The 26,469-nt window shown below is 40.0% G+C and overlaps 1 protein-coding gene across 1 annotated transcript in view; it reads left to right on the forward strand.

The window, feature by feature from the left end:
* Nucleotides 1–26,202, forward strand: part of igsf9bb (immunoglobulin superfamily, member 9Bb) — a 145,420-nt gene extending 119,218 nt beyond the window's left edge. The window contains exons 14-21 of the mRNA XM_053331576.1: nt 877–1,103; nt 4,343–4,427; nt 8,162–8,326; nt 8,655–8,700; nt 11,659–11,745; nt 17,673–19,310; nt 23,985–24,112; nt 25,988–26,202. Of these exons, the coding sequence (XP_053187551.1) occupies nt 877–1,103; nt 4,343–4,427; nt 8,162–8,326; nt 8,655–8,700; nt 11,659–11,745; nt 17,673–19,310; nt 23,985–24,112; nt 25,988–26,202 (2,591 nt within the window). The remainder of the gene's footprint in view (nt 1–876; nt 1,104–4,342; nt 4,428–8,161; nt 8,327–8,654; nt 8,701–11,658; nt 11,746–17,672; nt 19,311–23,984; nt 24,113–25,987) is intronic.
* Nucleotides 26,203–26,469: the final 267 nt, after the last annotated feature.

Consider the following 26,469-nt stretch of genomic DNA (forward strand, 5'->3'; position numbering starts at 1 on the left):
TATTGTATCAAGTACTGTATAATGATAAAATATAAAAAATGCTTTATTTTAAACTAGAAAGAGCAGATTATGATAACAACAGTGTAAGCTCAACCTGAGTCGTGCTTGAATCATTATGCGTCATTCCTCACAGCAGTGAGAAAAGGAGCATGTATTAAGTGTAAATGAAGCTGTCACAGATTATTACTTAAAAATAAGTGAAAAGCTGAAAATTTGGATAAGTCCTCACGTTGTATTATCTTTTATGTCAGCCAAGAAGTAGAAACAAAGAATACAAAGCCTTGAGCCCAATGGCTACTTACAGTCCTCTTCTCATTTATAAATCTGTCAAGTCAGACATCCTACTACATCATTAGACCTCTTTGAAAGGGAGTAGTAGCTAGAATATTGGATACCCTCTACAGTTAATGATTGGTTGTTTTTAACGTGGATAACTGAGATAGTGAATGAGGGAAATGGCAAAAACATGAAGATTATTCAAACCAAACCATTTCCACAGGTGGTTAGAGAAAATCTGTTTGTGTGTGATGTGTAAATTCACAGTGACTCAACTGAAGCAACTATGAATGATGGGACTACACTTTAGCAGCATACTCGCCAGGAATGGAGAAATATCAGAGCATTGGAAATGAGCAGGCAAGATAAAAGGTTGATGAAATGCTCTGAAAGGATTGAGAGATGACATGATGGTAAAGATGCATAGGAATTGTATTTATAAAACCTTAATCACATGTAGTCACAGTCTAATATACTATACATGTCAGCATCACACTGTAAAGCAGGAGCTGATTCACTGCTATCAAGCTGCTGAAACGTCTCACTGAATATATAATCCAGTTACTCACACACGTTCTCGACCCTGATGTACTCTTTCAGTATTTCCTATAAGTACCCCTGAACCATTGGTGCTGCTTACCCCACCACGGTGCCTCACAGCCAATCGCACGCAGCAGGGAGTCCTGCTCACCTGGATCCCGCCTGCCAATCACACAGCACCTATCCAGCATTATGTCATGGAGTTTCGCCTGGGGGAACGATGGGAGGTCTTGGACGACAGCATTCCTGCTGCGGAGACGGAGCTGCTCGCCCGAGACCTCATCCAGGTAAAGACATGGACGTGGACTTTGGACTTTACACACAGTGTTAGATGAGACCTACATCTGTTGGTTTCTGGAGCAGAGCAGGTTAAATACAATCTCCAGCTTAATTAATAGCTTTGAAACACAACTGTTAACACAGGCAGAAATCATTATGATATAAATCCAAACTACTGTACAGTGAAGCAATTAGCTTCCACTAATAATCTTACTATTACTGAACCTGGTGCGACTTTTAATTGTGTTGAAATATGGTGTTTATCTAACTGTAAGCATTAAATAGCCTCTGTTATCTTTATTCTTCTGTGGTTCTTGGATGCAGCCTTATGTTTGCAAAAAAATGTCTACAGAAGCATTTCACATGCGTATAATTACATTTTATTCTGCTGTATAAGTGGAGGGTACACATTCTAAAATTGACTAAAAATCTCTTAAATCTGTAGCATATTTTGGGATTTTTCACATTTGTAATAGGTAAGAGATTGGACATCAATAGAGATCAAACATAATTACCTCTAACTGCTTCAAGAACAAGATATACGTGCTGCAAGTCCAAAACATTTGATCTATTCTGAACAAAGCTTCACCGTTGAATCATTTCAACTCCTCTGAAATAACTGGGTGTCTATGTGACTATATTTAGTGTCTTTGCTTTTACCCATCTGTATTAACAGTTTCTCACTCTGTGCTACTGAAGGTGTAAGAATCAAATGACAGAAATATTCTTTAATACCTCAGCCCTCTGACAACTTTGTAGAAGTAAATCTGCACATGGAAAGCATCAATCAGGTCTTAAAAAGTAGTTTTCAATGAAAACAATGTAATGACTAACAACAATGACCTCACTATTTAACACTATTTAACTACTTGGTCACTCAGGAGTCTCAGGTGTTGACAGACTACAGTTGAAAATGACACCTACCAGCTGTTGAAAACATATGACATTTTATTGGAGCTGTTTAATTAAGCTGAGAAATATTCAGAAAGCAAAAGCTCAGCACTGAGGTTGTGTTCAGACTGCAGGCGAAGTAGATTTGTTTTCCATCCTAGCTGTTAATGATCTAAATTACAACTTTCCCCAGATCTAATTTTACATACACAATGCCATGTCCACCTTAGTTGTCATAGTAACAATGCAGGTGTGCATGTACTGACTGGGTCGTGAGTACCACTGTGTGCCAAACAAAACTCTTTGCTATTGTTTTAACTCTAACTCTGCATGTTCCCCAAACAGAAAATATGAACTTAAACACACTGTGACAATATGAAGTATGAATGTTCATTCTTAGGAAGAAAGGAAAATCAATGTATCGCTACTGATGTATGGGTTCTGACACAAAGGTTCTTTTTCAGCACTTCATATCTCGTTCATGTCGGCTAATTCTCCCTCCATGACACATGTGAGCCGCTTTCTTTAATCTAACTACCACTTCCAGCTCCACACGTCCACACAGATGCTTTTATCTCTCCTTCGATCGCACAGCAAAACACCCACGCACACGTCTCTCCATCTCTCACCACAACACACACACACACACACACACACACACACACACACACACACACACACACACACACACACACACACACACACACACACACACACACACAGACATAGACACTTCACCTAGATTGTATAACTTTTCTGCAGATCTCTCACTGCAATCGGTTGAGGTAATTTGATTTGTCTGGGTACAGTGTGTTTGTGTGTGTGCGTGTGTGTGTGTGTGTGTGTGTGTGTAATGTTTGCCGTGACACAGATCTCACATTTAAATCCTCAATCTTTCCTGACATGGAGGAAGCAACTGAGCTGACAACTCAGTCTGCAGCATATTTTATCAGAGGCTTAGACCAACTGTGCAGCCAAGTAGCGATTGCATCCTGCTGAAGTGTCATTGAGCAAGGCTGTTCTGTGGCTGAGTGCAGTCTGAAGTGCACAGGCCTGCAGAGAGAAAATGAAAAATAAAAGGCTTAATGTGTCCCTTCATCTTGACTTAGTCATAGATGATTTATCCATCTTAAACCCCATTAATCATTCATTATATTCACATAATCAGTTCATTCATTTTATATTAAAATTCTTGTATTTTCCTCCTCACATAAAGCATATTGTTCTTATCATAGTGCTGCCTCATGTGTTGAGTTGATCCATTTATTACACAGTACATCCTTCTACTAGCTCAATAAAACATTTCAATTATTAATTTATATCAACACTTCAGTTGATTTGGTGTTTACAGATTTTTAGTTTCTCATTATTTTTTAAAATTTCTATCAAAGCTACACTAAAGTTATTTACTATTACAGCTCTGTGAAATGAGGGGACATGCAAGAGACAGATTTAAAAGGGAATATTTCAAATTAAAGCAAAACAGGCCTAAATATTCTGCCCAGCCAGCATGTCCATGTGGGCCCCACATTGGTTAAATGCTATGTGGGTACAGAGTGGGCATTGGCTTGAACTGGGCACATTTTGCAGGTCCTGGGCTGGCTGGACCTGGCTGGGCACTTGAAGCCCATATGGGCAAACACAGGTGGGGTCACCATGAAAACCGCAGACAAACCCACTTGGGACCCATATTTGCAGCCCAAATTGAACCCTTTTGGGGCGCACATGGACATGCTGGCTGGGTGGCTTCTTGGGTACAACTCCCAAAATACTAAATCCTACACTTCCCATGATGCAATTTGTTAGTGTCTTCTATTAGACCCTCCTTTCCTTTCATAATGCAGACTTTCTGTTAAATTTCTCAAATCCCATTCAACATAACCCTGTTGATTACTGTGACATCATCAGGGTTACTTCTTCCGTTTTTAGAAATCTCCCCTTAAGCCACGACTGTTATCATAGGTTAAGTAGTATATGACAAGTAAATTGATTCTCATGTGTCAAATTGGTGGAGCTTCCCTTTTAATAAAAAATCTGAATTCATTTTACTCTCATTAAATTTTACCCCAAAGTTAATATCGTTTTTTAAGCTGCTCTCACATTAAGCCTTTTAGAATCTAATCAGTTCAATTGGTATAATTGTTACTGCGCTGTGGCTCTAAAAGAAAATGTTCACTGTCAACGACTGAGCCTTTCTGTTTTATTTCCAGCGCCTCGGCGGCTCAGCCCACTGATCTTCAGAGGCACAAATAGAATCCCACAGCTTTGCACATCCTGATTGAACCTTTCTCACACTGAGACATGAGAGACGCTTTACCTTTTGTGTGTTGATCTGTGTTTGTTTTCTCACTTTTAGGAGGCGTGGTACGAGTTCCGAGTCATGGCCATCATGGATGACATGATCAGCGAGCCCAGCAACATAGTAGGAGTGTCTAGCACAGGTGAGGCATTACATCACATCAGTGTTATCTCCTGGTAAACTCTTGAATATAAAAGGAGAACTCTTGCTCTCGCTGCTTTGGATTCAAGAGGAGCTTTTCTTGTCAGTGCTGGGAGTTTAACCCGACAGTAACCTGCCTCTCTAACCTCAGGCTATCTTAACATTTTCTGGAGTCGAGGACGGTGCGCTGTGGATGTATTGCACACGCAGCAACTTCAACTTTACAATTTGCCTACTCAGCGCTATTAAATTTAAGCCCCCCTTTACATGCACACACCTCTTTGTAGCATCCTGAAGAGTATGACATCATCGCTCTGCCAGTCTCCCCCATGCATTGCATCGGGCTGCTGTGTGCTAAAAAAAGAATCACTAAATTGGTCCTCTCTTCTTTTTTTTCTTTTTTCTTTTGGTTGCTATACTGAAAGTCTGCTTAGAATCTGAAATTAAACCCCTCAAAATGCAATGTCCCTCCCCTGCAGAGGTCACTGAGTACACATCATTTGGTTAGAGCAGCTGTTGGTAACATTTATAGGGAAGATTTTCCACAGGAAGCTTCAGGTCTCTGGTAGTCCTCTGCTGCCCCCCGCTGGTGAAACCAGAAAGCTTTGCAGTGCCGCGATCAAAGGCTCCTTGCTCATTCCTCTCTTGATACAGAGGTACAATACTTTGCATTTTGCTGTATCATGCTTCACTGCAGCACATAAACCACACTAACAAGTTCATAACAAAGGTTGACACACTGGCTCCCCACTGCTCCTCACTGTGCCATTCATTAGCATGTAGGTCACTAACACAATCGCAGCATTAATAAGTGAGGACAATGAGTTGGTAGCTCTGCAAGCACAACTTAACTCATCAGTAGCTGCACAGCAGAGATAGTTCAGTCTCTAGTGCATTGGCTGGGATTTCATTATCATAATAATACTGTTCATGCACAACTCTGCTGGTCGCTTTAACTGTGCTCTGCTGTGATGCATGTAGCTGAAGAGAGCAGCCAATCATGTTGGACAGAGAATCAGAAAATGTGTCTAAACTGCACTGTAGCTTAATGTGTGACTAATCTGCACACATTTGTTATCAATATTCACTAAAGAGCAGAACTCAACTTAGTGACAATATTATCACTTTAACCCTCACATACTGGTCATATTCTACATCCTCTCAGTATGTTGTGGGTTAGTTTTGACACAGTCTAAGAATCCCCTTATATAAAGTGATACCAAATGTTGAAGCACAGATGTGTTTAGAAAGCATCAATAATCGATCTGACTGATCAATAAATGTGATTAAACCTTGATTCATGTTTCAGAGAGCAGAGAGAGTGTATTTTTAGCTCAGACATGAAAATATAACATAGCAATAATGATGGAACTATTCATTTCACTAAAACACATGGCAATAGATACAGAGATCATTTGACCCAGAACAGCCTCAATAGACAAACATTTGTAGCACCTATACAAAAGTAGAACATTTTAAAATAATTTCATTTTTGTGAATTTGGGCCACTTTAGGAAAAGTCATCAAATTTCAGAGTAAAAGACATTTGGGGTGCCACATGTCAAAACAAGTCAAATTTGACCTAGACAGAATGTAAGAGTTAAACGATTAGAGTCTAATTCAGGGGAAGCATCTTAAACTATATGTTGACACAGTCATATTCATGTATTAGACATGCATCAGTGGCTGTTTTTGTCAAGATTTTGCAGAACAAGTGCATTGTACCAGTTCACATAACATGTAACAGATTCCCTGCATTACATTAGCCTATTACAATGTGTTTGGTTTTGAAAATCTGTGCATTTAGCACTAGTCTTCTTTCTTTTTCTCCCAAGTTATTGTTGCTACGTGTGGCTGTTGAAGCTGCACAGCACTAAAAACAAACAGACAACAAAGTATTTATATTAAAATAATACATTTTTTCATGCACAGCCATGCTATAGTATCATAAAACATGATACAAGTGTGTTTTCATCCAGGTTTTCTTCCTGTTGGAGGTGCTCACTGCTCCAACTTGATCATTTACATGTCATGTCTCTTTCAGGCTGTTAAAGAAGGAGACAGTTTACCAGCTGCTTTCTTTTTTTGGTGTTATTAGAAATACTATTCAGATCAATTATATTGAGAACATTGCATTATGGCTCAGATGGTGATTGAACATTTAATTATTCATTGTTGCTGCCATTTAGAGGCAAAAGTACAGTTATGATTGTTCTTGTGTCAGGCTGAAGGGATTCCGGGTGTGTGTGTGTGTGTGTGTGGGGGGGGGGGTGTTCTGTGTTCCCTTGTCCTGTTCCCTTAATAATAATGTCACCAACCTGAAGAGGTAGAAGTCAGGCAGTGTGGTGCACATGTATTTGCATCACATCTACAGTTTTCTACACAGTTTTCTAAGTTCTCTCTTAGGGCTGGGCGATATATCGAGTATACTCGATGTATCGCGGCTTGTTCTCTGTGGGATGTAGAAAATGACTATATCGTGAATACTCGAGTATACATTCAATTTACACGCAGTTTGTTTTTAGTCGCGGCCCGTTGAACTACAGGTTTCTCTCACTCTCTCATCTCTCCGTACAGAGAGATAAAACAAGCGCACCTAGTTACGTACATCACATTCTGTTGTGCGTGCAACGTCATATGCCCGGCAGCATGTAGCAGCAGTAGCAGCGATCTCAGGTCGCGGGAGCAGCAGGTGATATGGACAAGTGGAGGAGGGAGATTAATTCCCAAAAAAACAATTCAGGATCCATCATCTGGCGGTGGTTTGGGTACAAGAGGGAGGACGTTGAACAACAAACCGTAATATGTAAAGTACGCCATAAAAACGTCACCACAAAAGCTGGTAGTACAACAAAGTTATATCACCATGTGTGCTTGAAACTCTGCAAGAGCACATCTCCGGCCAGTGACATATTGAAGAAAGCACTGACGCAACTGAGTCTAGCGTCTGAGTCTAGCGTCTTCTTTTTCCAGAACAGCAATACGACTAAAACAGTCAAAAACAGAAGGAGATAACGTCTGCAGTAACACACCACACAGAGAAAGACATGGCCCCAGTGAGTGTGGTTAAAAGCCCGGATTCAGAAAGATCATCGACACACTTGATCCAAGATATAATCTACCTAGCAGAGACAGCTCTACCTTTATATCCTAGTGGCATATCGAGATATATATCGTGTATCGTGACATGGCTTAAAAATATCGGGATATTAGTAAAAGGCCATATCGCCCAGCCCTATTCTCTCTACAGATATTGTAGAAGGTTCATATTTTATTAAGTCATTATTGCAATTAATGTGCAGTAGTAAATGTCAGCTCCTGTATATTTGACTCTCTTCAGTAGGCTCTACACCCTCAGATTTTTCCATTTCTTAGCCTGTCGTCTTCAGTTCAACCGATGCTGACTCAAGTTACATCACCTGCATGCTCTTCAATACTGATTTGGAAACTTGGTGAAGTTCCCTTGTAATGAAATGAGGAAATAGCACAGTCTCCCCCAAAAAACACCAGAAGTCTGATGCAGTTCTTAAACTCATACTTTCTAATCAGAGCACAGTGTATTCGTGCAGGGGTACAGCACGCTCTGATTTAAGAGCTGCTAAATGACTGTTGACATTAGTGTTAATATTGAGGCGCCTCATATTCAGAAGTCTATTGAGCAAACAAAAGTTTTGCATTTGTTTTTTTTACTGTTTGCTATATTTACAAATGCTTCATCTTGCCCCCCCCTCGCAGACTTCTTTCCTCCTCCAGAGATGGTGGAGGAACCCGGACTGGCACGGCCGGTGGTGGCTGGCATCGTGGCAACCATCTGTTTCCTGGCAGCGGCCGTGCTGTTCAGTACGATGGCCGCCTGCTTCGTCAACAAGCAGCGTCGGCGGAAGCTGAAGAGGAAAAAAGGTGAAAGGAAAGCCCTGGTCATTGATACCTATTGTATCTCCATCATAAAGAACTTGTGAATATCACCCATCAATGAGAAGATCCTTTCATGGGTGTAGTATTAGGAGCTTCAGGCTTTTATATCTTAATTTTACTTCTGTGTTTTTACCATTTTAATACTTTTAATACATTTTTTTCATATATTGTATGTAACATCACTGTGTTTTACCTCTATTTCAATAGTTCACAAACAAGTCAGACAGACACCCCCAGCTGTGATTATTATACACAAACAAAACTCATCTTTAATGGCAGTTTTGCTCTTTTCTGTCTTCATCTTGTCTTTCAGATCCCCCTCTTTCCATAACCCACTGCAGAAAAAGCATGGAAACTCCGTAAGTAACCACTACATGACACACAGCAGCTTTCAATGCATGGTACTCTGCAAAACAGCTATCATTAGTCATCACAGCAGTAATGATTTGTTTGCTCACCGCTCGGCTATCAGACCATCACAAATAAAACCAGTTTTCTGTCATCCAAATAGAGTCAGCAAGGCAAATAGTAAATGTGTAATTTCTACACCAGTACAAATTACACATGCAGTATCTGTAACATAGTACCAATACTGCAGAGTCTGAGCATGAACATTATTCACATTACTGCCATAAATACATGAACATATAATGTGTGATAAAGTTTATCATACAAATATTAACAGATTATGCTTGCACATGTAGAGCCATATTTAAACATATGGCAGAGATCAGTTTATACTGTTAATACCTAAATAACTTCATCATAACTGTTGGATGTGTCTTGTGTTTATAGAAGCAGGGTTAGGGTTCTGTTACACGACAGTAAGCACAGCTGTGTCACTTCAAACTAAATATTAACTGACCTAGTTAGCATTGCAAGATTGCATGCAATACACAAACAATCACAACAACTGTATATGATGGTTTGATGGGTCTCAAAAAACAATGGATGTTGTATTCACACTGATGATTTATTCCAATGAAAGCTGCTCACCCTCAGTTGGAAAGTCAAACACTATTTTTTAAGTTAACGTACCTACAATGACCACGTATCTAAGTGGATCAGCTGACTGTTGGTGACTGATTGTATTTGCTTTTCAGAGAAAACTCATGAAGGGCCCCAACACAAGGCAACCAATCCCCTATTTATATGACATTCAAATGATTGTTGCTGATTCCCTTTAAGATGTACCACTAAGTAGCTCATAATATTAGATTAGTTTCATAATCATTGAACAAAATCTACCAAGAATCAAAAAAATACTGAAATGATTTGAAACTAAATAATCATCTCAAAGGCAAAACTTACAATAAAACTAAACAAGAGTGCTACCCTGCAGCTATACCCTGGCTATCTGAAAGCTAAGAACAGCAACTGTCCCCTTTACAGTAAATGACACCTGCTCCTGCTCTTTAAATATGAAACTTTTCCAGAGATTGTGTGCAGGAGTGGATTCAGTTTGGCAGCTTCAAGTTTCAGCTTGGTTTTTTGTGTTTAAGACTCTTAATTTCCCAGAATGAGTAGTATAGTAGCCTTCTGCAGCAGAGGATATGACTGAAAACTGATTATTTAATGCATTTGTAGATCTTTCTCTTTATAAATCCAGCTGTACAGTATTGCACATGTCAAATGCCCTCATGCACTGCTGTGAGCATAATGACAGCATACTGTTATTTCTTTTAATGACTCCCTCCTCATGTGACCCTGAAATCGATCCAGCCAACCATCATAAAGAACATCTCAATTCCCTTAATAGCTTTTGACTCACAGCAGGCATTTTATAATGTCAGCAGGAAAGCACAGGTGAAATTAATAACATTAATTACAGCTCAAATAAGCCATGCTATTGAGCCAGCATGCACAAACTAGAGCACCGGCATCTAAATAGAACTCATCCATCATCATGTTTCACCTGTGTAAGATGAGTCAAAGTGTCCACCATGAGAGAGGTGTGTTCTGCTCGGAGGAGGAAGACCTGAGTGAGACAAGACATCAATATTATTGGTGGAAGTCTTTTCAAAAATGCACAGCTTTTCTACATTCTGAGTTTAAACAGCATCACCACAAAAACTGCAGCACGGACTAAAGACACATTATTACTTTTTGTATGTTTCTGTTTCGGATTGAACAAACAATTCAAAATGTATTTCATATATGTGTGAAAGGATAAGTCTGGTGATATTCCATGTTTTTAAAGGTAAAGGTGGAGAATTTAGTGGCAGAACAGAACAGATTTGGCACAAATAAATATGTATGTTTTAATTAGTGTATAATCACCTGGAAATAAGAATCATTGTGTTTCCATTACCTTAGAATGAGCTCTTTATATCTACATAGGGAGCGGGTCCTCTTCCACACAGCTTCCATGTTGTACCACCATGTTTCTACAGTAGCCCAGAACAGACAAACTAAACACTGACTCTAGAGAGGATCTTTCATGTCTTTCATGAATTTCATGGCCACCATAGGTTCTCCTATACACTCCTACACACAAGATTATGTCTGTCATTATTCCTCTGTGCTATAGACCTCTTCTCAAAAACCATTAAAAACACATTAGTGAGCCACAACGCTGCACACACTGTTGTTTATTCTGACTCAAAATCCACATATGTTGTCTCTCTGCCAGAATTATTCAACAGAGTACCAAATGTAGATCAATCCACCACTGAAAGTAGTTCCCAAGAAATGTCCTCCTTTCTGGACTGCAGTGGTTTTTGTGACCTATTGTTCAGCAGTATGTGTTCAGAAGGAATGCCACAGACTGGATACTGGAATCAGAACATATTCAGAGACCTCTAACTGTCTAAACTGTTGATTGTACACCTACATGCATAGTCTAATATTTTACTATTCAAAGCCAATAACATATGGCACACAACTGGGAAGGATGTCTCAATTCAGGAAATACATGTTTCCTCATTGTTCTTCTTCCTCTTGAATTATGTTGGAGGATGTGAGGGGAAAAGAAACAAACGAGAAGTACTTAAAGGGATTAGAGTTGCATCAGTTGACTATGCTGCGGGTCTGATCAAATATGGTGGATTTTGGCCTGAAGCTCTTGGGGTGAATAAATAGACTGTCTTGATTCCTGGCTTTTCTTTTCTCTCTATTGCCTGTACCTCCCTCTTGTTGTTCCTTGACAGCCTCTGTTGTCTTAACTTTTTTTCTTTTCTGTCAGATCATCTCTATGACTCAATATTGCTTCCTTCTATTTCTGTCATTTCAACCCACTTAACAGTATCAAGCTATTTTCTCAGCCTCCCTGTTTACCTCCATATTTTCCCCACTGTCTGATCTCCCCACTTCTACAGGAGTCCACTTAGCCTCATTCCCAGTGTTGAGCCCTACTGGGAGGGGCTGGACGCAAGCAGGTACAAGCCCCAACCTTCCAGTCCTCAGTGAGTGTGCCAACCATTGTCCCCTGTTCTTGCACACTGTGTACACCCCCCTTTTGCACTTTGGTTCAGCCCCAGCTCCTCAAACCGCTGACCTGGCTGCATGCTTCTGGCCAAATGTCCCTACAAGGCAACAACAATACTGGTCGTGGTCTTTGATTCATGAAAGATAAAGGATCTTCATCATCAGAGGGTGTTGAAAATAATAATGTTCAGCCATGATTATTGTAGAGTTTTTAAAGATAATCCATCTTGCCATGTGGCACAGTGCAAGATGCAAAGGCACATGTAAGGTTCACAGAACAGTCTACGAATGTATCTCAAGTTAACTGTTATCCAGGACAGCAGGAGTGTATAACGGGACATATCATCTGCCTCGGGCTTGTTATTGATGTTTCAGTAAAGGAATCACCACTACCATACAGCGAATGGGTATTATAATGTATGTTATACCTGACAGAATTAAGTCTTGATTATTTAAAGGAATAGTTAGACATTTTGGGAAATATATTTATTCTAGGGATTTACCGATCAAGTTTTTGTTGTTTTGACCATGGTCCTGGTCCTTTAATTGTGGGTAGTGTTTCAATATGCCATAGCTAGTTTGATCCAATATATATATAATTATAATTACTTATATTTATATGCAGTTGCCCATTACACACTCAGTGTAGTGTAACCATCCTAATTTAGGTAGTACTGTATGTTCAGTAATAATGACTGAAGATAGATAAGATATTTTTTGTGCCAAAGATGCTAAGTATATACAGTAAATTTAAATATATAGGTATACACAGAAACATAGCAGCAACATATATGTAGAGTTGATTAAATATGTATCTGGCACACTGAAATAACATGTATCACTACTAAAAGAGCTACTTTTCATGAGCTACTTGATTCAAATACTGAGAATCCCGCCTCAAAACTATCAAGCTTTTCAGCTTAAATGATAGTTCAACTGGTAGAACAAGACTCCACCTCTTTTATTGAAGTAAAATAACATCTTATACTATATGAGAAATGTTCTTGCTATTTTAAATGCAATGATTTGTCCAAACCTAAACTTTCTAAATCTTGAAGGACTTTATTTAAAGAGGAATGGAGTCATTTTTTGAGATGCATGGCTATAATGTAATTATCTCCCCAGTGCTATACTGTATCTACTGACATGAACCTTGTTTTCTGAATTGTGCGCTGCACTCTGCTCATGCTGTATGAGTATTTCTGTTGTTTGAGTTGTATGTCCCTGTGTCCCTGCTCATTCCTTTAAATCACTGTTTCACCTCCAAGTGACCACTATTCCTTTCCCACCACAGATGCCAGCACAATCACATTTTCTTCACTACCTGTTTCTCAACTATGTTGAGCTGCTTGAAAAGTCAACTGTTTATCTGCATTTTAAACTTGTGACAGTTACGTCAGTGCCAACTATTGCTTATGACATGTGTGCGCTTATGTATTTGATCCAACTGTATACTGAGAGAGTACGTTTTAAGAACCTATATTTTTCTAACATGGAGTTGTTACTGACCCTTTATTTAGTGGCTATTTAATGAAAAAAATTGCCTTAATTTGCTTTTTGTCATGCTATAGTTGGTATGAAGAGCATCATACTGTGTACCAAGCACATTTTACAGCCTGCATTTTTTAGTTTTTGGCCACCATTTCTTTTGGTTGTACTTTACAACACATTACAAGCCTAATTTTACCCTGGTGTCCAAAGTAATCATTTAAGTTGATGAGTACAATGTTACATAACCAATAGGGATGATGGTCAAATCTATGCAGAGAGATAAAATAAATCAATTATTGAAGGTTTTGATAATTATTCGATGGTGTATGAACAGTCTTTTTGGTGGCAAAACAGAAAAAGCAGCAGGTCAAGTACAGTGGTTGTGATATATGTGCTTCTGTTACATTATATTATCACTGTAGTTTACTGTATGCTACTTGATATTTCAGTATTTTTCAGCAGGTGTGATTTTCTCAGATACCTCGCCTGATACTTGATATACAACACAGTCCTTATAAGCACAGTCTCAAGCAGACTGAGGACTGACTATATGTTTCAATTTTTACCAATAAATAAAGTGATTGTGGCTTCAAAACAAATGGTTTGCATTTCCTCCTTCCTGTTAGAAGACATGTAACAGTAATTAACCAGGATATCTTGCTGAACGGGAATAGAGTTTCATATCATGTACTTTCAAGTGTCACATTCACAGATACTAGCTATACTACTCTATGTCACTGCCTGAACTTGAGAACTCTTTGATAGTGATGAGTCTGGGTTGGATGTTTCAGTTATAATATGGATACCACCCACAATTCTCAAAACTCAAGCTACTGAAGAAGGTGGTTTCTGGAATTGGGCCACCTTGAAGTAGCTTTCATGATTAGAATGATCTTTGAACTGGTTTGAACAGATTTGGGGATCACTCCAAACTTTAATTGGTAATATTCCCACTTTTCTGTAGGTGTCTTGGATCAAAGCTTCTTGGTTCCCATCTGTCAGTTATACCCATCTGCCATACTAGAGCGTTGCATTGCAACTACCTCAACCCTTTTGCTACAGTTTTGCTCAAGCCTAGTGAAAATTTAAGTTGAATTTAGTTTAAATATATACTGTTTGGCCATGAAGTGATGAGAAGAAGAGAAATCTGTTTCTCCCAGGCTTGACTCCAGACAGTTCTGCAATCAATTTACATCCTAACCATCCCAACTTATTCAAGTGCATCAAATAGCACATGTGGCACTAACACAGAATTTAATTTGAATGTGTTTATATCCATATTGAGTATAAAGTATGTCATTGCCATTGTTATACACTGTTCAAAAGTTGGGGAAACTATCCAATACTGTGAGCATATTTCAAATTAGATGTACTGGTCTACAGAGCCAAAACAATTGAACATGTGTCACTTTCCAAAAGGTTTACACTTTAGATTGAGTGAAAGTTGTACTCAGACAAGCATGCAGCCATTTTCAGCAATGACCTTCACAAAATGTATTTTCGGTCTCTGTCGAGGTTCTAACAAACTAGTTTCAAGCTATTTTGTTGTTGATAGGTTTTTCTTACTTGTTTGTGAAAGAATTATGCATGAATTGAATATATGTAAAATATTCACACTGCTCCATTTAGTGTGTGTGTAATACCGCCTCCTTGTGTGCACCCTTGTGACTGCTTGACAGAACAATGGTAGTCTTATGTCACCAAACCTCTGCATCTACATTCTCTTAAACTTCATCTTTCATGCTAAGTATATGTCAAGGTTAAGTTACACAGCTAGTGGCATAGCAATGAGGCATAGAAGCACATGATTTGTTCTTTGCTTTCCTCTGCCAAAAGTAACAAAGTAATTATTACCAAAAGAAATGATAAACTTTTTCATCTGCAGGACTTTTAAATGATATGTCTTTCTCTTCACATTGATAATACTTTCTCTATTACCGTTCCAGCTGTGGCACTGGAAAACTTTTTACAATCTTTTAAAGTCCCTTATAAAACAGACAGTCCTTGGTTCTCCCCACAAATCTCCAATGCCACCCACAACAGAGACAAAGCCTGGTCCAAGCCTAGACCCAGTGGCATCCATGAGGACTTGTTAACCTTTAGGTAACAAAGAAACATTTGCACCTGTGTGAATAGGAAGGCTAAATCAAATTATTGTCAGTCAGCTCTCTCTGCCTGTGATTGTTCTGCTACATTTTGGAACTCTCAGCATCTCTTTAAGAATTCTTCACAGTTATATCTCCCTCCACAAATGAAACAAGTATCTGATTGTACTTATGACAGAGTGTCCATGGTTGAGGCTTTTACGCATAATTTCTTAACCACTGGTCTTTTTTTAGTAATATGTCTGCAGCTTCAGCACTAGACAAGTACAATATCTATCCAACACAAGAAGTTCCCAATTCCTCAGTTTCTTCTGTCCTCAAATTTTAATTTAGTTTGGTAAGCAGTGCAGATGTTCACAAAGCTCTACTTGGGTTAAAAGCATGCAAAACACTAGTGCACATAATCTTGACCCATACCTTCAACATCTGAGTGACCCCTTAATATGTCCACATTTAGCACATGGTTTTAACCAAACCTTTTATAACGGGCATGATTCAAGCATAATTCATTCATTATATCTCTGATCTCAACATTTAGCATCCAATATCTAAACTCCCTCTCAAAGCGAAGGATCCTGGAATCATTCAGTTTACAAGTCATAGCACAATATCATCATTGATAACATTGTTTCCTCCCTGGACAAAAACAAATTTTCTGCCGCACTCTTAACCCTTCAAAAGCATTTAGTCTATAGATGTAGATGAAGCCATGCATAGTACCACTCTTACCTTACAGAGAGAATTCAGACTGTTGTTGCTGATGGTACTCAGTCAAGCCATCTTACCATCAGAACTGGGTCGCCACAGGGATATATCCTGGGTCCACTGCTGTTTTATACATAAATAACATTATTCTTCCTAACCAATACTTCCATGTCCATTTTTTGCAAATGATACAATTTTATATGTCCCAGTCTCCTCTCCAGCCCAGGCCCTGACTCATATTAAGTATACCTTTGATGCTTTCCAATTATCATGCTTTAATCACAGACTACTTTTAAATGCACCACCTCCACCAGTGACTCTGACTATCCTGTCATTAAAACTTTAAATATCATCCATATTACTTATGCTGATTCATACCAATACTTAGAACTTTGTCTAAACAGCTGATTATAAGTCAAGATTCATATTCATCTGCATCAAAAATAAAAAATCAAAGTAAGCTACTGTCATGCTGTCCTATCAACACGTCAGCAGTTAAACCCTGTGTATCATAGTGATTTAAACTTTATTAATCAATTTTGTACTCCTCATTGTTTTTCTTTAACACAAAGTTGGTTGGACTTCCTTACAATCAATAAGTAATACCTATCTCATGTTATCCACCTGTAAAACTCTACTGTTGAGGCTTCCAAACTACCTCTTGTCTCTTCTCTCATTTCAATCTAGTAACTACAGTACACTGTCCAGTAACTTAACCATAGATATCCCTCAGGTACTTGCTAATGTTGGCAGAACTGGTACAATACACCTTTCAAAATGCAATAAATTGCATTCTGCCCCTAAACCTGATTCTTACTTTCCCCATGGAGATTTTAAAGCTTTATTATCTGATGTTTATTATGCTTCTTGTAACTGATTTTTATACATTCCTTGTTTTTCCTTGTGTAGTTGTTAATTCTGCTTGCTGATTGTGTTCTTGTCTTAAGAATGTTTTTTGTTTACAGGTCTCTCATGGAAAAGAGATCTTAATCTCAATGTGACTACCTAATTGAATAAAGACAGAATAAAAATAAAAATAAAAAGTTTATGCTGGGTCATGGCTAGACAATTGAGGTGTGTGGCACTGTTATCTAGTTAGGCAGATGTTCCAAATGGCAGTCCACTGTGGATAATATTATATTTATATAGGTTATTTAGGACACATCTTTATTTTTAATTGTGCTAATTGATCATTTAACATACTTGTTAGGATGTTTTTGTTCACTCATGGCTCATAATCACTATATTGTTTTGAAGTAGATGTCATAAATGAAGGGCAACCATCATGTATGCTTTTTAAATGTGTTTTTTCAGATAACAGATGACATTATCAATTACATTAGAAAGGGACAATGTGTCTTTATTTGTAAATTTGTCATCAAGCAAGTTTTAGATAGGGAAATCCATTGTTTCATTCAAAGATTGTGTCAAATAATAATAATAACATGATCTTGTGTGACTTGTGTCATCATTTATGGTTTATTGTAGCAGGATTTGTCACCAGCACCGTCAGAGCTGCTTTGCTGTACTGGATTTTTAAATTCCAGCTAAGCAGATGCTAGGACTGCACTTAATGCTCACATCTTCTATATTCTTCCCTATAGGTCATCTTCAGGAAAGGTGAGCCCAGAGAGCGTTCATTCAAAGGCATCCCCATCAGAATCATCTGAAGATAGTCATGACCAGCGTGGGAAGAAACCACCCCCAAGTCCAGGGAAGAAGGAGGAATTGTCTTTATACAAGAAGACCAAAAGAGCAATAACAAGCAAGAAGTACAGCATCTCCAAGCATGAAGCTGAAGCAACAACACCCATTGAACTCATCAGCCGAGGCCCAGATGGACGCTTTGTCATAGATCCCACTGATGCAGAAATGTCTGTTAAGCCACGGCGAATTGAGGGCTTCCCCTTTGTGGAAGAATCAGACCTCTATCCTGAATTTCGACAGTCAGATGAAGAGAACGATGATCCCAGACCTCTGCCACCAGTTATGCCCCCCCTTCGGACTCATCAGTTTTCCCCCATCTCCAGTCAGGAATCCTACCTGCAGCCTCCAGCCTACAGCCCTCGTTTCCAGAGGCCCTTCGAAGGTATGACCATCATGGAGAGCAGTCGGCTCCAGGCCACAGGGCAGATCCGAGGCTCTCTCCACCACAGGGCTTTCTATGGCTATCTAGGCCACCCTGGGGATCATGATCCCCCACCTCCTTTTTACATGCCTGATACCAGCCCACTCAGCTCTGTCATGTCCTCCCCTCCATACCTTGCCGAAGGTCCTTTTGGTCACCCTGTGATTCCTGAAGAAATAGGGGAGGGTGATTTTCCACAATATGCTGTCTCTGGCTTTCCCCTTCCTCTGACACTCACCTCTTCCTCTCGTTCCCCGGAGATTTGGCAGGGACTGGATTTCACCTTTGCAGGTCTAGAGGGGCCCCAATTCATTTTTCCGCCACATCACCCTTTGCACCTCCGCCACGACTCCCCCTATCCTCCCCCGCCTCATGTTCTTCCCCTTAGTGCTTTCCAGCCCTCTTCCCTCCCAATGCCTACTTACCCTGCTGTCCTGCCACTGGAGGCCCCAAAGAGCCACTCAAGCAGGTCTCCCAGCAAGGCCAAGCCTCATGGCTCCCCAGCCAAGCATTTAGCTATGCAAGAGGCGCATTTAGGGCAGCTAAGACACAGAAGCCACGGTATAGGTGTGCCGGTTTTGCCTTACACCGATCCAATGGCCCACATTGTCCCTAGCACATTCAGTAGCCTGGACACACGATGGTTTGAAACCCCCCCTCGTTTCAGTCCCAGACAGGCTCGTAGGATGGATTCTGGCATGCATCAGGTGGTTCTCCAGCCCTCTCGACTCTCACCCCTCACCCAAAGCCCCCTTAGTTCTCACGAGGGCTCCCCAGAGATTGTAGTACGTCCCAGGCCGCGTCCCGGGATTATCCAACCTCCCATACCCCCACAGATGTCTGAGATTACCCTCCTCCCTCCTTCCACAGCCAGCTTCTCAAGGAGATCTTCCCCCTCCTCCTCACCTGCCCAAGGCCAGGGTAGCAGGAGAGCAAGTCCCAGCTACCGTTCCCACATGGCCTTTGCCACCTCTGCAACCAGCTATCCAGCTTCCCAGTCCCCATCACCCCCCATGGAAAGCAGCAACATATTTGGGCAGATGCCATCTCAGAGGAGGACTGAGGAGGGGATCCTTCCATCTGAGCCCTCTCCATCCCAGTTGTCAGCTTCAGGGTAGGTGCATTAGGCATGCAGAGAGGGATACCATTTGAGTCATCTGCCCCAACCCATAATGCTTTAATGTATCAATTTGCTCTGACATTTTGGTTACTGAAGTGCTGTCTACTATTCATTAATTTTTAAAGTCATCTTTGTGCCAAATTAATTTCTAGATTTATAGTTTAGTTTGTGCTGTTTTTAATTTGGTAACACATTTTGTGAAAGATGAAAAGAAAACTGTCGTCAAAGGAATACTATTTTGTAATGATTAATTTAATAAGTTCTGGAAATGTTCAGTTTAGTTTCAGTCCAGTCAATGCTGCTTTTCATGTCAGACATCCAATTAGAGGTACTCATCCACTGAATCTGTGAAGCATTGTTCCAAAATGATCACCTTGAAAAATAGATTGCATTTCCCAATGAAATGAAGAATAATGTTTATGAAGGAAATTATTGGCAAATTGACTACAATATGCATTTGCTTCACAGATTAAATTTCAGACCTTTTGGGGCTACAGTCCATCATTGATGAAAAATACTATTGCCAGTGCAAATGTATAATATGTTTGGCTCAAGCCCCCAAAAGCCTGGGAATCGGCAGACATCAATACAGGATCCCTGTTTTTCCATCTGTATCATGCGTTGCCCTGCTTTCACCTAACAGGAGGAATCCCATAATTTTCATCCAATTGATTCCCCAGACAAAACAAACACCCATTGTTATGTCTAGCTCCAAGCGTTTGAAGATGGCTTTATCATGCAGAGGGATGCTTTAAGAGGAGTTCATCTTGGCAGGCCCTGCGGCCCATCCTCGGCCTTAGTAACCTGACTGCATAACCAATTCTCCCCTACCTTCCACCCTTTCAGATCTTTTCCTGACCTACTTCCCCTTCCCTTTCTGTAACCCTCTTCTCCCCAACCCCTTTTAATTGCCCCAAGGACACCCCCAGGTCTGACTACCAAGGGAAGGTTGTTGGGCAAAGTGTGTCACAGGGCCTGTCCGCTTCTCATGTACTGCAATGTCTCCATCATTATGAATTAAGGGCAGTATGGTGGTTCTTGATGGCTCCTGGAGTCTTACCTGCTTTGTTTTTGATTGATCTCAGCTATCTGGGCAGCGTTGTTGTGACCAGGTCCTCTACACCGCAATAGGTAAGGGTTGGATCCATGTCTGAAAGGGGGGGGTTAGCAGGTGGGACTTTTTTGATCACCTCGTCCTTTAAAGGGGAATACAAGACTTTGAGTCTTTGTTTGATTTCAGTCAACCGTGTAGTGCATTTCAGTTCTTTACTTTTTCCTTTTTTCTCAAAGTGGCTATGCATTTTGAGTTCTGCAGTCTTCAGTACAGTATGCATTCTGACTGATATGCATATGCCATCTGTTAGCTAATAGATAAGGTCAGAGATGTATCACCAACATGACTTCATGCTTGAGTGGTTTGCTAACTGACCACATTCATGTTCAACTTTCTTATCTGTTTTTAGGAATACCACACCACAGGTAAAACTACCTCAGGTTTACATAGAAATTACACAACAGCCTCAAACCAGTTACAAAATGTATTTGTCACTTGGTTCACTGTTCTAAAATATGAGTTCAATAATGTCACCTATTGCTGTACAATAGATGTCAGTGTAGCATTTGGTGCAAAAGCCAAAGAACATATCAGTGCGTGGCCAAGAACCAGAATATGCTGCAACTGAATGGTTACAAGCTTCAGACATATCAACGCATAAATACATTTAGTCTATAGAACAACTCTTTGACATCTTCCTTACATTAAATGATAGGTAGGTTAATGCTTCATGAATGCTCAGCCCTTTAGAAACTTCTCTATTGATTTATCCTAATGAGGTTCTGCCTTAGCACCCTGAGACAGATAAATGGACTTGACACTCAGTTAGGTAGTAGCAAGCTATAATTAAGTGGGACGACCAGTGTTTGTGTCACTCAGTTTACCTTGAATCAATGCAAAGCACACCTCATAAAAAATGACTGCCTCAATCCTGCATAATTTCAAGATATCAGGCTCAAGACCTTCGCCATCGGCTGCACCTCTTGTTGGCTCAAGACGGACACTCCTTTTGCATCTGCTGCAGTTCATGATGTCTTAGTTTGAGCAAGATCCTCTTTGACTTATTACAAACCACTCAAGGATCTCCCAGGCGATGAATCCATCTCCATCACTCTTGGAATGCTACCGCCAGCCTCACCTACAAGCTATATGCCAAGTGGGTCACAGTTTCCCAATTTTTCACTGTGCCAGGAAGGAAAGAAATGCACTGCTGACTGCTTAACGCCTGGCAAATGCATGATTAAGGCCTGACAATCAAACTAATTGCCTGTGTGCTATACTTTGGTGAGCCTTTTGATGCTCAAGGAGCATGGGCAGTGAGCACTCTTCAATATGCCAATCTTCGTCACTGATGGAGACGCAAGATTTAAAACAAGTGTCCAGTCTTCTTCTCACTCTCAGTCGGAACCTAGGAGGCATTTGGTGGACCAGCCTCTTCTTACCTCTGGCCTCTGGCCAGTGGTCAACAAAGAATAAGGCAAATAGTAAAAGGCATTGCCTCACCTCTTTCTTTCCTTTCTCAAAGAACAACCAATAGTAAAGTCCATTGGCCACACACATATTCATAGAACTGGATTTACATGGACTTAACTTTTTCATTATAAAAAGCAAATATGCTTACCCAACAGGTGTGATCACCAGTTACTTTTCTCTTGTGTTGTTTTATAGTTCATAGATTATTACACAGTGCGGCATACCCTTTAGTTATTAGTTAGTTATATCTATGTTGACTTATGTTATCATTCTCAGAAGATCACTTCGTAATAACCCTCTTAGCATTCTCCTCAAGCGTGACACATTCAGCCATTTATATTTTACAGATGCTTATATTGTATGACACCAATTGAAAATATTTTGGACCCCAATCTCCAAGAAATATTTTGTAAGATTGGCGTTATGACGTCACCTTAAGCTGTGTGTCCACTGGGAGCCATCATTCACAGCTCTTTTTTTGCATCAGCTGTTCCGTAGAAATACCGTTGCATGTTCCTGGCAGCTTTGAAAGCTTAGCATGTGTTAATTTCTCAGAGGACCAATTTCGAGAAGTTAAAAAATAAATTTTCCTTAAATAAATATGCACCAGGTACCTTCCAGGTTTTGAACAGGCACAGAGCGGTAGCAGGAACCATGACCGGCACTTTCCCGCAAGCGTCTCTTTAGCTTTGAGTAACTCAAAACAGATTCCTGGTGGACACATGGCCTTAATATCCTGTATAAAGCATCTGTATAGAGCATGAATCAAACCATCTACTTTTTAAATACACAATTGCACTTGTAAGTTTGGACTGCAGAACAGTTCTCACTGCCATGTGAATCAAGTGTCACGCCAAAAACAGCTTACACACTTCTTTTTACCCTAAGGAACAAAGATTTTGGCAAGAGCTTGCAAGGGGGGCACACACGGGGGTTGAGGACTCCCTTAAGTTTGAGCGAACTGCCCGATGAAGAGCTTTTGAATGTATTCCCCTTTAAAGTCGTGTTCCATGTGCAAACTGCCATGCATGCCATCGCTAAATATTGCTCTTCCGTTTCAAAAAAGAAACAATTATATGGATAAATTATTGTTACATTTGTTGTCCTAGTGCTTCGCTTTTCTTTGGCTTATTTTTCATTATGTGACTGTTCCCGAGTAGTCATTTTCCCCTCCCGCCATCTCTCCCCCTGTCAGCATGGTGAAGCCCATTGTAGACAGTATCCATGTCTATGAATACATATTGATGATGCTTTGTTGCTCAGCTGTGATTCTCCCCCTCTACTAACGTCCTTCGGTTTCTCTCTGCAGCCACGGTGGGAAGATGGCCTCTCTGTAATGCTAATTGTTTTCTGTGCCTTGAGACAACCAAGTGTGTGTTTGTGGCAGAAATCTGTTGGCTGCCAAGTCATGTGCGCCTCCATGGAGGGAGGGAGGGAGGTCTGTAGATGCCATCATGAGCAGCTGAGAAATATACACTTCACACCAAAGAAACATTTGCAACTGTTATTTTCAGAGCGGGATAGATTCATTTTTAAAAGAAACATCCAATCTGCAAACATGCCACCAATTGTCTTTATATTTTGTTCAAAGTAGTCCTCATTTATGGAGAATTTTCCTCTGAAACCAACAGTGCAAGTCTTTTTAAATGTTGTATTTCTCTAAACTTTACTCATTGTCCTAATCTACACCATGAGGTGAACTGGCGGTTTCAGCAGTTGTGTGTTACTTTGCTTTTCTTTGGATAAAGATTGTTTGGATCAATTTGAGCAAAATAGATGTCCCTGAAGGGCATTGACATTTGAAGGTGCACAATTTCTTAAACCATATGGATTTATGAACATAATCATTACTAACATACACATTCTGCTTACTAAAACCAGACAATGTACAAGGTTATGGTAAGAGTAGAACTTCTCCCATTGCTCATCAAACCTGTGAAAAATTTCAGAATACAACTCTTTAGGTGTCTCACATTGATCCTGTGGCAATGTGCAGCACCTCTTGCTTTAGCACGAGCCGTGCTGTTTTGAGATTGTGTGGGTTTCTGATTTTTGTGGCGCTCCGTAGTGCAGAAACACAGTCCACTGACTATGTTTGGCCTGGAGTTACCCGTCTTTCCCTCTCTCTGTTCTTTATCCAGAAAACGTCGAGGTGCGCCGAGTGCCCTTTCAGGGTCTGAGAGGATTGATGCACTGAGATACCAACGTATTAAAAAGGCCAAGAAGATGATGATGAACAACAATAACTCCAAGACCAGAAAGAAAGCAGGTGTGAATGCTATTCCTGTCTGCTTTCACACAGGGAAAATTACGTTTTATTTTCTTCTCATTAGTGTCTGCTATGGATTGGTTTAGGCAATGAACATTTTTCCTCTTGTCAATAGACATAAGTGACGCAGGCTACACTGTACATGAACGACAGTCAGTCATGTACTGTAATCTTTTAGTTTTCACACAATAGTTATTATGCATGGAGGAGAAAACCAGAAGGAATCTTTAAAGACTGTGTAAAGTTCAGACATTTTCTTATGAACACATTAAATAGGTCATAAATGTATTTCTAAAAACTGTGTCAAAAGCATTTCAACCATTTACATTTGAATTGTGGAGCTAGGCTTCACAAACTGTGTTTCAACATTTCTGTGTTCAGGATTTAGTGGGCGGGTCTGAAAATCACGGTGGTGATTAGCATAAACCCGCCCCTGCTGCTGTAGAGGTATAAATACATTCAGCACACACTACTACTACTACAGTCTACAGTTAGCCAGTTATCTGAATTAGCCGCCGAGCTAGCAGCTGAGCTAGCCGCCGAGTTAGCTGCTGAGCTAGTAGCCAAATTAGCAGCAGAAAGCTCTTGGACCTAGCGTCCATGTTTCTGGTAGAGGTGGTGACTTTGATTGATAGCAGAGAAAGAGGCTGATTTTTACACAACTTTGAAGCCTAATTTCATATATTTGGCGATTTTTTTAATCATTCAAATTTGGCAGGGTGGTTAACAACACACTTTTCTGTGGTAGGCTATGTCAAAGTCAGAACACATTTATTCTTACTTTACACGGACTTTAACTCTATTTAGTAGTGTGCTCCCATAAAATTTGAGGAATTATGAGAGACAAATTCAAAACAGACTCAAAGTGTCTAAAACAATGGATACTACAATTCCCATAATGCAGCTAATGCATGTATCCATCCAAACAAAAGCTCACAAAACATGTTGTGAAATATACAGGGTCTGACAAAGTGAACCTATACATGGGTACACACTAAAACAACATAGTACACTACATTCACAGATGCAAACATTAGCACACACAACTGAACTTTAGTTTCATACTTTATTTAGAGTTTAGTGCTGGGTTTACAGCATCAAGACATGCAGCAGCAGTATCTGTATGTGCTAAGGTGACATATGCTGTTAAAATGAGCAGAAGATAAGAGAAGACATGGGATATGGTGATTATCCTGCGCAGGGTTACAGGGACAAGGCTCCAAAATGTGTTAATGTGTAATGAAAGATCTAATCTGACACCAAATCTGCACAATAATTACCCAAAACAAGATGTTAGCAGCCCACAGCTATAACACAGACAAACACTCCTCCTGTTAGAGAGGGTTATATAATTATAACATTATCAGTTATGATTGATCTAGGCTACGGTGTCCTTTTAGGCACCAACGTATGGAAATGTCTTTTTCATAATAAATCAACTTATTTTAAAACAAGAAACCCTTCCTTGTTCATGACTTACATTTGCATAATAATAAAGTTCCAGGATATGACTTTATAAGTATATATACATTTTGAAAAGAAATGACACTTGTGTTACTTTCATTTGGTGTCTAGTGATGTCATAACATGAAAAAAAATATTGAAAGCTTTGGAGCTTTTGTTATTTATTCATGTATTATTATTAAAAGTAGCATCCTTACTGTACATCTGCTGACAGACTATTTTAATTGATATAAAACACACTTCATACTTCAGTCTTTGTCTGTATCCTTACCTCAGTAAAGTAATTGCAATCCATATTGAGCTTCATGTGGGTAAGTGATGTCAATGGCACCACAATATAGAAGTACCTGTAAACATCTCCACCATAAGTGCTGGTGGCAGTGACCCACCCTTTAATGTCCCCTCCTCTAGGTGTCTCCACCTCTCAGACCCAGCAGGCCTACACCTCTCAGGTACTCCAGCCCGAAGAAGCTCTCTACCTCCGCAAGAAGAAGAAACGGCCCATCCTCCATGACCCATACACTCGCTTTTCTGCTCTGCTGTACCGCCGCTCACCCCAGGAGGACCAGAAGGCTATTTTGGCTAGCATGGACAACATAGACCTAGACCATGCCACCCTCCTCTGAAAGCCCATGAGGATAAGGTCACATACAGTACATGTTACACGCCCCCGTTCCAAAAAATAACACTAGCGATATCCCAGTTTGAAAAAACAACAACACGTAAAGTAAAGGTGTTTGCAGTTTGTTATCTTTAAAGGGGAATAGCACTAAATTTCAGCATTGAGATTTGGTATGTTCTGTAGCACAGCCCTTGGTCAGTTCAATCTGCATTAGTGAGCATTCTGCCATGATGACAAGATAATCTGTGATGCATACAAAATGAAATTCAAA

The sequence above is a fragment of the Scomber japonicus genome, chromosome 13, assembly GCF_027409825.1.
Source record: "Scomber japonicus isolate fScoJap1 chromosome 13, fScoJap1.pri, whole genome shotgun sequence".
Classification (NCBI taxonomy): Eukaryota; Metazoa; Chordata; class Actinopteri; order Scombriformes; family Scombridae; genus Scomber; species Scomber japonicus.